This window comes from Endocarpon pusillum (genome assembly GCF_000464535.1).
Source record: "Endocarpon pusillum Z07020 unplaced genomic scaffold C708003, whole genome shotgun sequence".
Classification (NCBI taxonomy): domain Eukaryota; kingdom Fungi; phylum Ascomycota; class Eurotiomycetes; order Verrucariales; family Verrucariaceae; genus Endocarpon; species Endocarpon pusillum.
Genome location: NW_006913540.1, coordinates 146,060 through 155,085, shown reverse-complemented (window position 1 = coordinate 155,085; position 9,026 = coordinate 146,060). Strand labels below are relative to the sequence as shown.

The 9,026-nt window shown below is 50.6% G+C and overlaps 4 protein-coding genes across 4 annotated transcripts in view; 2 read left to right on the top strand and 2 right to left on the bottom strand.

The window, feature by feature from the left end:
* Positions 1-948: 948 nt before the first annotated feature.
* EPUS_06171 (uncharacterized protein) lies at positions 949-3,615 on the top strand (the record flags this gene model as incomplete). The annotated part of the gene is made up of 1 exon (XM_007788018.1): positions 949-3,615. The coding sequence occupies one exon, from the start codon at positions 949-951 to the stop codon at positions 3,613-3,615; it is 2,667 nt and encodes an 888-aa protein (XP_007786208.1).
* Positions 3,616-4,618: 1,003 nt separating this feature from the next.
* EPUS_06170 (Peptidyl-prolyl cis-trans isomerase-like 2) lies at positions 4,619-6,417 on the bottom strand (the record flags this gene model as incomplete). The annotated part of the gene is made up of 3 exons (XM_007788017.1): positions 4,619-6,283; positions 6,339-6,355; positions 6,408-6,417. The coding sequence occupies 3 exons, from the start codon at positions 6,415-6,417 to the stop codon at positions 4,619-4,621; spliced, it is 1,692 nt and encodes a 563-aa protein (XP_007786207.1).
* A 329-nt stretch (positions 6,418-6,746) lies between these two features.
* On the top strand, positions 6,747-8,224 carry EPUS_06169 (Elongation factor Tu; the record flags this gene model as incomplete). Its single annotated transcript, XM_007788016.1, has 4 exons — positions 6,747-6,909; positions 6,968-6,996; positions 7,045-7,307; positions 7,357-8,224. The coding sequence occupies 4 exons, from the start codon at positions 6,747-6,749 to the stop codon at positions 8,222-8,224; spliced, it is 1,323 nt and encodes a 440-aa protein (XP_007786206.1).
* A 653-nt stretch (positions 8,225-8,877) lies between these two features.
* The window catches only part of EPUS_06168 (uncharacterized protein), a gene marked incomplete at both ends in the record, with an annotated part of 5,217 nt that continues 5,068 nt past the window's right edge, over positions 8,878-9,026 (bottom strand). The window contains 2 exons of the mRNA XM_007788015.1: positions 8,878-8,936; positions 9,000-9,026. The exon at positions 9,000-9,026 is cut by the window's right edge and continues 271 nt beyond it. Coding sequence (XP_007786205.1) covers positions 8,878-8,936; positions 9,000-9,026 — 86 coding nt within the window. The remainder of the gene's footprint in view (positions 8,937-8,999) is intronic.

Sequence of the window (9,026 nt, the reverse complement as noted above, 5' to 3'; positions counted from 1 at the left end):
ATATCAAGATACTGTATATAGTTTATACAACGTTTCTCGCCTTCTTTGGCCTGGTAATTCGCCAGATCTCAACGCTATTGAACCCGCATGGTTCTGGTTAAAGAGAAGGACTACAGCATGCGGTGTGCCTGCGACTCGCAAGGCTATGGAGGCTGCTTGGTATCAAGCATGGAAAGATTTGTCACAGGAGCAGATATAACAGTGGATTGCAGCTATTCCTCATCATATCCAAGAGATTATACGGCTTGAAGGAGGCAATGAATATAAGGAGGGCGTCAAGGGCTTCAAACGTAGCTGGGCTGGCACTCGACTCAAAGGGAAGCTCTCTACGCTACAGTTTGTTGATAGTAAAACTCAACACCAAGCGCAGGATGATGATAATAGCGCCAGTGAGGTTGATATAGAGGAGGAGGAAGAATTGATTGAATGAGGAGATTATCTGTTCTAAATCCCTTACAATTTGTGTGGGCGCTAGAACAGCTAGTCTCCGCCGCCAATAGTACGCTAATATTAGCGTATATTGATAACTTTTGAAGCACGACTCCGTAGTAAGGGGTACATCAATTTAGTGTGGTTCGAACCCACTGGCGCTGTCCTTTTGGCGGAGTGGTTGATGTGTCCCTTTTCTGATTGGACAATGACTCATCTGCTCAGTCAACAACTAGCCCATTTCTAGAATGGCGTGTGTGGTGCAGCCCACTAAGCCCGTCTGGGGGACTGAGGCAACCACCACAGCCACAGTGAGGCCTTCTGACAAGTGTCTTCGACACCTATGGACCGCCTTGCCTTGATTTTATGTGACTTTATGTAGTAGTAAAGTGCACCGCTTGCAACGACTGCGTAATTAATGGTCGATGCAGTGAAATATATTCAATGAGCGTGCGGCAATGAGACCTTCAATCGATATAGTGTCTTGAGACTCATTGTTCATGGAACTCACTCTCAATCATGTGGCTTCTCAAAACCGTGCTCAACGAGGATGGAAGCTTCTCGCCTGCCCTCGAGGAATTCGAGGGCCAGGAAATCCCTGAGTACGCCATCTTGTCCCATACATGGGATGAGGAGGAAATCCTATTTGCTGATGTCATGCGAAACCCCCAGAATGCATGTTTCAAGAAAGGCTTCATGAAGATCGAAAAAGCGGCTGAAAGGGCAAGGATTGATGGCCATACGTACATATGGATCGATACTTGCTGCATCAGCAAAGAGAGTAGCGCAGAGCTCCAAGAGGCGATCAATTCCATGTACATATGGTATGAACGGGCCGTGGTGTGCTATGCGTACCTTTTTGATGTTCATCACTTAACGCTATATGAAGAAGAAGAAGAAGGCTTCGAGACGGCTCTGCGGCGATCCAGATGGTTCACACGAGGATGGTGCTTGCAGGAGCTCCTGGCCCCCAGGACTGTTGTCTTCTTCTCTTCGGAGTGGACGAAGATTGGGACTAAAGCATCCATAGCTAAGCTCATTGCTTCAATTACATCAATCGATGTCGATTACCTCACCGGACTTCAGCCAATCCGCTCGGCAAGCGTGGCGAAGAAGATGTCATGGGCAGCTCACCGGCAGACTCGGCGGATAGAGGACACAGCTTATTGCCTGATGGGAATATTCTCTGTGAACATGACGATGTTGTACGGAGAAGGCTCGAAAGCTTTCCTGCGCCTACAGAAAAGAATCTGGAAACAATATGAAGACCAATCGCTTTTTATGTGGTTGGATCCCGGCATGGATCCAGATACACCTCACGGCCTCCTAGCAGACAGCCCTGCTGTATTCGCAAACACTGGCCACTGTTACGCATTCGACAACATCGAAGGCAAGTCGCCAGTCGAAATGACAAGCAAAGGGGTGCGTGTCTACCTCCGCGTTATGTATGCCGGGAAGAATTGTTATGAGGCAGCACTTAACTGCACACCTGCCCTGTTTTCTAGGCACATCAGCAGGAATATCGCTAGTATTTACCTCAGAAAGCTCGATTGGGGCGTCGAGCAATTTGTGCGGGTCCAGTGTAATTACTTGGGCCATTTACATGATGATGAAGGCTCATTGCAAACTGTATTCATCCCGCAGCAGATTCATGAGAGAAATATCGAGCACATCCTGTATCCGAGACATACCGTCCACCTTCGAAAGAACTCCCAAGCCGTCAGCGGCGGCGCCTACACCCTGATTGATATGGCATACGATGCATTAGGGACAGCACATGATGAAACGTCCGCAGCGACTGTTAGCAGCGTGACGGACATATTTTCCAAAGCATGGGCTCCCTCACCTTTCCCTCGACAGTTCGAGATCTTCAGTCCACGAAAGCTGATAGTCGCTTTGTTGTTCCGGAGGCTACTTGATGGCGAGCAAGTCGCTATAATCTTGGGCACCGATGAGCAGTCTCGGGTGGGATTCTGTGCTTTGCCGACCAGAGTCCGTAAACTGGAAAGCATATCTGATTTTGAAACTCATTTCAATGATTCCAACGGGAACCTGGAGCCCACGGGCAGCGTCGTTCAACTTCAGTGGCACCGCGTTGAGGTCTTCAGCGAGACGCAGTTCTTTCAGAGCTACAGAATATCAATATTAGATTTCAATCTCGAGGCGATCTGGGACAACGAAGAAGCCGGGGCAAGGACAGCAACTACTTCTAATGGGGCTACGACAATGTCAACAACAGAACCAGCATTTCAATTTCATTCGAGTAACCTGAAAACGCTCAAGTTCTATTCAGATTACGTCGGCCCCGTGGCATATTCGCCAGACGGTAAACAAATTGCGTGTTTATCTTACAATTCGATTAAACTCTGTGACTCGGCCACTGGGAAAACGCGCCATACATTTAGTAGCAGTCCGGAACAGTTTTGGGCCGCAACGTTTTCGCTAAATGGGAAAGATATTATATCTATATCTAAGCATCTAGGTGTGAGAATTCAGGTCTGGGACTTAAATTCAAAAAAGGAGCACGGTGATTTAGAATACATTACAGGTTATTCAGATTCGCTTTCAGCTGTAGCGTTTTCACCAGACGGAAAGCAGATCGCGTTCTATTCACCAGATGATAAACAAATCAGGCTCTGGAACCGGGCTACAGGCGCAGAAGGCCGCATATTCATAGGTCATTCACGTGGAGTTTCAGCCACAGCATTTTCGCCGGACGGAAAAATAATTGCATCTGCATCGTACGATAAGACAGTCCGGCTCTGGGATCTGGCTACAGGAGTAGCGTATGGCACATTTGAAGGTCATTCAAAGGCGGTTCGGGCCATAGCGTTTTCACCAGATGGAAAACAAATCGCATCCGCATCGAATGATACGACAGTCCGGCTCTGGGATTCGGCTACAAGAACAGAAAATGCCACATTCAAAGGCCACTCAAAGGCGGTTCGGGCCATAGCGTTTTCACCAGATGGAAAACAAATCGCATCCGCATCGGATGATATGACAGTCCGACTCTGGGAGTTAGCTACGAGAGCGGCTAGTAGTACGCTTAGAGGCCACTCAGACGCAATCCGGGCTATAGCATTCTCGCCAGACGGAAAGCAGATCGTGTCTGCGTCGGACGATCACACAGTCCGGCTTTGGAACTCAGTCACACGAGCGGTAACCTCTACATCAGATAAATAAGACAATTTCTAAACCCAATAAGAGGCTCTTTTGACACCGACGAAATGCGGGAGGAGGACTCGGTCAGGATTGATGTGCTAATGCTATGAAGTTTGCCACTCTGCGTGCAGCATTAGAGGCTGGTATGTATGAGAAAGTCTTGCCTAAGCCTCGTACAAGCCTGACATGACATGGTAACAGTAGTGATTTGCCTCATCATGATGCTCCTTACCAGCTCTGTCCCTTGTACTTGAATCAGCCATAACCCATTTGGTACATGCGCTTAGAGTTCAATCCAGGGGATCGCAGGATCTTTCATTCTTTCTCGGAATGGACGTGGTCACTCGGTCTGAAGCTGCAATTGTATCTCGATTCTACCGCCGCTGGGCATCTCCAACAAGCCTCAAACAGAAGACCTTTCAGCATGCCGTCGCGTGCCAAATAACTCCGTCTCCTTGACAATCTGCTCGAAGCCATAATCATGAAGGGGAAATACCAGTTGCGCTTTACTCGGAGCAGACTCGCTTCAGATCCAGGGCCCTCCTCACTCCTGCTCTTGATTCCTCTACCGACACCCAAGGTCCGTCACAAAGTCCAGAACTTGCGGCGAGAAGTTCTTCTGCATCACAGACTCCAAACTCTTACTTTCAGGCTAGTCTACCGCCACATTTTCCCATTGTATTTCCTACCTCAGAGTGGAGGATGGTTGTGGTACAGCTGTGGCGGCACCGGGCGGAGTAAGCATTAAAGGGGAGCTGGAGAGTCTCCAAGAAAGGCAATTGTCGACCAAGATGGGGACGAGAGACTGACTTTAGTGGGAAATGGTAACGGTGACGTGTCCCAGTGGCTTTGTGCCGTTCATCGGGGGGACATTGGGCTCAAGTCATGGAAAGATGCAGGACAGGTCTGTGGAGAATATGGAGGCAGAGACTGAGTACTCAGTGTAGGTCATCTCGTTGCGTCTAGGTATGCTACTAGCAGGCAAAAATGCGCTTTCGAGTATTGGATCCATGCATCTTCCTTGCTACCAGCCCTCGAAATTGCCAAATCCACCTCCACCCTTCGACTTCTTCATTGGCTGCTCCGTCTGATAATCATCATCTACATATTCCACGATTTCATCATCTCCTGAAGGCTGCGCTGCAGTGCTATCCATGGCAGCTTTGAGGTACTTCCCCACCCCGCCTCCACCATCATCCTGCACCGTCCCATCATTCCGTATCCGTTTTCCCGTCCAGGTAGTCCGCTCTTCGTCGCCCTTCCTCCTCTCCTCTTTCTCCTTCTCCGCCTCCTCATCTTCCCGCTTGTTCTTCCAAAACTCCTCAAATGGATCCACATACACGACAGCCTCAATAATTTTTACCTCCTCCTTCGGCCTATTCGTTGAAGGATCGACAGGTACATCCTCCAGTTTCCTCAGCACATCCATCCCGTCTACCACTCTCCCGAAGACGGTGTGCTTCCGGTCCAGGTGGCTCGCTGCACGATACGTAATGAAGAACTGACTTGAATTCGTATTCTTCCCTTTGTTCGCCATGCTAACCACACCTCTCGCATCGTGCTTTAGCGGCCCCTCAACCTCATCTTCAAAGTTCTTTCCCCAGATGCTGCTTCCACCTCGGCCAGTCCCAGTGGGATCGCCTGTCTGCAACATAAAGTTGCGGATGTTCCGGTGGCAGATGACGCCATTGTAGTAGCCCTTCTGAGCCAGGCGAACAAAATTCCAGACGGCTTTCGGTGCGTGCTCTGGGAGCAGCTCGAGGTTGAGTTCTCCGTGGTTGGTTTGCAAGCGGACGAAACCGGACTGCTTCACCCTGCCACGCTTGAGGAGATATTCTTCGTCTGAGAGGAGTGCTAATGCGCCAGAGGTATGGGGTGTCACCCCTGTGGAGGTGAATGATGCCGCTGCTAGACCAGTCGTGTGATGAGAAGCATTGAACGGTACAGATTTCGGTTTATGCATGGGAGTCTGGCTGTCAGCAGCCCTATGGCTTGTCTGGGTCAGAGTGATCCCATTCTTAGCCGCAGGAGAAGCCTTCCCAGCAGCTCTCTCTGCCCGGGCGCGAGCGACGGCTTCTTTGGCCTTGATGATCTTCGCCGATGATCCTAGCGCGTCAGTATTGACGGCCGCCTCTTCCTTTTTGATGCCCGTGTCTTCTCCATCCTTCAAGTATTTGAAAGAGCTTAGATCCCTTGATTCCAAATTCTGTGGATCCTGTAACGTGATGATGTCCTTCCTCGTAAACTCTTCATCCGTTACTAGATCCCTCCACATCTTCGCCTTGACGTTGAGTCGCTCCACCGTATCGTAGGCGAAAACATTGGCAGAGTCATCGTGCCGTACAGCCACAATATGAGAGTTGTCGGTGAATGGTTTAAAGGTAACAGGATCGACATACTCGCCCACCTCATTCTTCGAAAATTGGAGCTTGATCAGGTCTAATTGCTTGAGCGGAAGGCCGTTGACTGGATTGGTGTCATGAGTAATCAGCCATCGCAGTATGTTCTCATGGTCGAAGATGAGGCCTTCGGGAGTACACACCGGAGAGGTGAAGGGTTGTAGACTTAGGGCGCAGAACGTGTATGGTAGGCGCTTGAAAGAGGCATGGGCTCCATTGGGCTTCTGATTCACGCCCGAGCCAGCGGACGCCGAGTACGCGTCAGAGGAGGACCACTCGGAGTGTGTGATCTGAATGACAAAGTCAGAGATCGTTGATAGCGATGGAGATGTGGTTGTGACTTACGTAGAGTTTGTCGGTTCCTAGAGCCCCAGTCAGCTATCGAAGCCATCTTGCATGCAGATTGTGACTGACCTTTTCCCATGGTGGTGAAGCCGGTTTCGATGTTCAAGTTTGTCGGCTCAAGCTGCGGTACGAGGTACAGGTTGCCAGGCGTGGGCCTCGGGGACTGTGACTAATGTAGAGGGAAACAGAAGCGGGGATCTGTGCCAGTTTTCATCCCAGCAAAACTGTCACTATTCTTGGCTGCACACCCCCCAGAAAATAAGCTAGCATTTCGGTCAAATTTTTGGAAGCTCTCCCGCAGCGCAGCTTGCACTTGTATCCAGTCTTCGTGTAGAGACCATCGCCTTTCTTCTTTCTTCTCCTCCTCTCTCCTCTCTCCTCTCCTCTATCTCTTTGAAGGCAGTCAGGATGCCTGTCTCGCGGTCTGTGACTTCAATCTTGAGGACGTCCCGAACTGGCCTGTCCCGTTCCAGAGGTGTGAACCCAGTCAATCGAGTCTTTGGCCACGACAGGTTCGGCGCGAGAACATATGCGGCGGCCTTCGAGAGGAACAAGCCTCATGTGAATATTGGTGAGGAGGGAGCTCTGACGGACTACCATGGAGTGCCAGCCGTATTGATGCTTTACAGGTACCATTGGTCATGTCGACCACGGCAAAGTAAAGATGATTCCACTCTCATTGAAGGAGTATTCTAACACCTTCCAGACAACCCTCACCGCAGCCATCACCAAACGACAAGCAGAGAAAGGCTTCGCGAAATTCCTGGAATATGGCGCCATCGATAAAGCACCGGAAGAGCGAAAACGTGGTATTACGATTTCTACAGCACACATCGAATACCAGACCGAAGCTCGACATTACGCCCATGTAGACTGCCCCGGACACGCTGATTACATCAAGAACATGATTACTGGTGCTGCAAACATGGATGGTGCGGTGGTGGTGGTAGCTGCTAGCGATGGTCAAATGTAGGAGTCCATCACCCTCGCTGTTCATGCAGCAGCTTATACAGAACAGGCCTCAGACACGAGAACATCTCCTCCTCGCCCGCCAAGTCGGCGTGCAAAAGATCGTCGTCTTCGTCAACAAAGTGGACGCGGTGCAAGACAAAGAAATGTTAGAACTGGTCGAGCTCGAAATGCGCGAACTCCTCAACACCTACGGCTTCGAAGGCGAAGAAACCCCTATAATCTTCGGCTCCGCCCTCTGCGCCCTCGAAGGCAAACAACCAGAAATCGGCGTGCAGAAGATCGACGAACTCCTCAAAGCCGTCGACGAATGGATTCCCACCCCGAACCGCGACATCGAAAAACCGTTCATGATGTCCATCGAAGAAGTCTTCTCCATCTCCGGTCGCGGGACAGTAGCCTCCGGCCGCGTCGAACGGGGCGTGCTGAAGAAGGACTCGGAAGTCGAACTCATCGGAAAGAACCCCACACCCATCAAGACCAAAGTGACCGACATCGAGACCTTCAAAAAATCATGCGACGAGTCCCGCGCAGGCGATAACTCCGGCCTCCTCCTCCGCGGCGTGCGACGAGAAGACGTCAATCGCGGCATGGTCGTCGCCGTGCCCGGGACATGCAAACCATACACCGAAGCCCTGGTGTCCATGTACGTGCTGACCGAGGAAGAAGGAGGCCGGAAGACCGGGTTCGGCGAGAACTATCGACCGCAGATCTTCATCCGGACGGCGGATGAGGCGGCGGATCTCAAGTGGCCGCCGGAAACCGAGGATCGTAGTAAACTGGTCATGCCGGGCGATAACGTCGAGATGGTGCTGAGGACGCATCATCCCGTGGCGATGGAGAATGGACAGCGATTCAATATCCGAGAGGGAGGGAGGACCGTGGCTACGGGGTTGGTGACGAGGGTGATCAAATGAAGAAAGGCTGTGATCAAGCCGTCTTTTGGGGGGCGGCTGTGTGAAAGAGGGAGTGAGATGAGAGCGGACGGTGGGGACGGGTGGTATCGAACAGGAGAAGAAGAGTGAGAATCTAGAATCTAGATTCTTCGTTGGAAGAAGAAGTGGTGTCTCAGACTTTGGCATCGCTTAGCCGCCGCGCATTTTCATGGCCTTCATCATCCCCGGGGTTCAAGGTCAACAAATATATCATGTGTACCACCACCACCACCTCGAAAGCAAACAGGGGGGCGGAACGGAATCGGTGCGGATCCTTTTGTATGTGTTTTGTTGGCGTGTGTATAACCGGCAAGCTATGCATGCATGTATGCAAAGCTCTGACATAGACATCCCTCACCTCTCTGACCTACAAACTTTACACACTTACACATTTACTTCAACGTTCAAGATGGCCTCCCTCCCACGCATGTCTTCCGACCAACCATTCACAGTTACCGTACTTGGTGATGATGATGATGATGATGATCATGGTCCCAGCAACAAAAGAAAAGAAAAAGAATAGAAGATGAAAGTCTAAAATCTGCGTCTCTCTTTTTTTTTTTTTTTGGCTGTAGCTGAGAGATGGAATGCGAATGCTACTGCAGCTTTCTCTCTCTCTCTGTCTTTCTCACTCACTATGCAAATCGTACACTCTCCGACAGAGGCGGGACGGCCAACGCTTCGCTTCGCTTCGCTTCGCTTCACTGTTAGCTCCTGACACGCCTCTTGTTCGTGATCAGCATTCTCCTCAACTAACCCCTTGTCTTCTCCTGCGGTTGCGTCT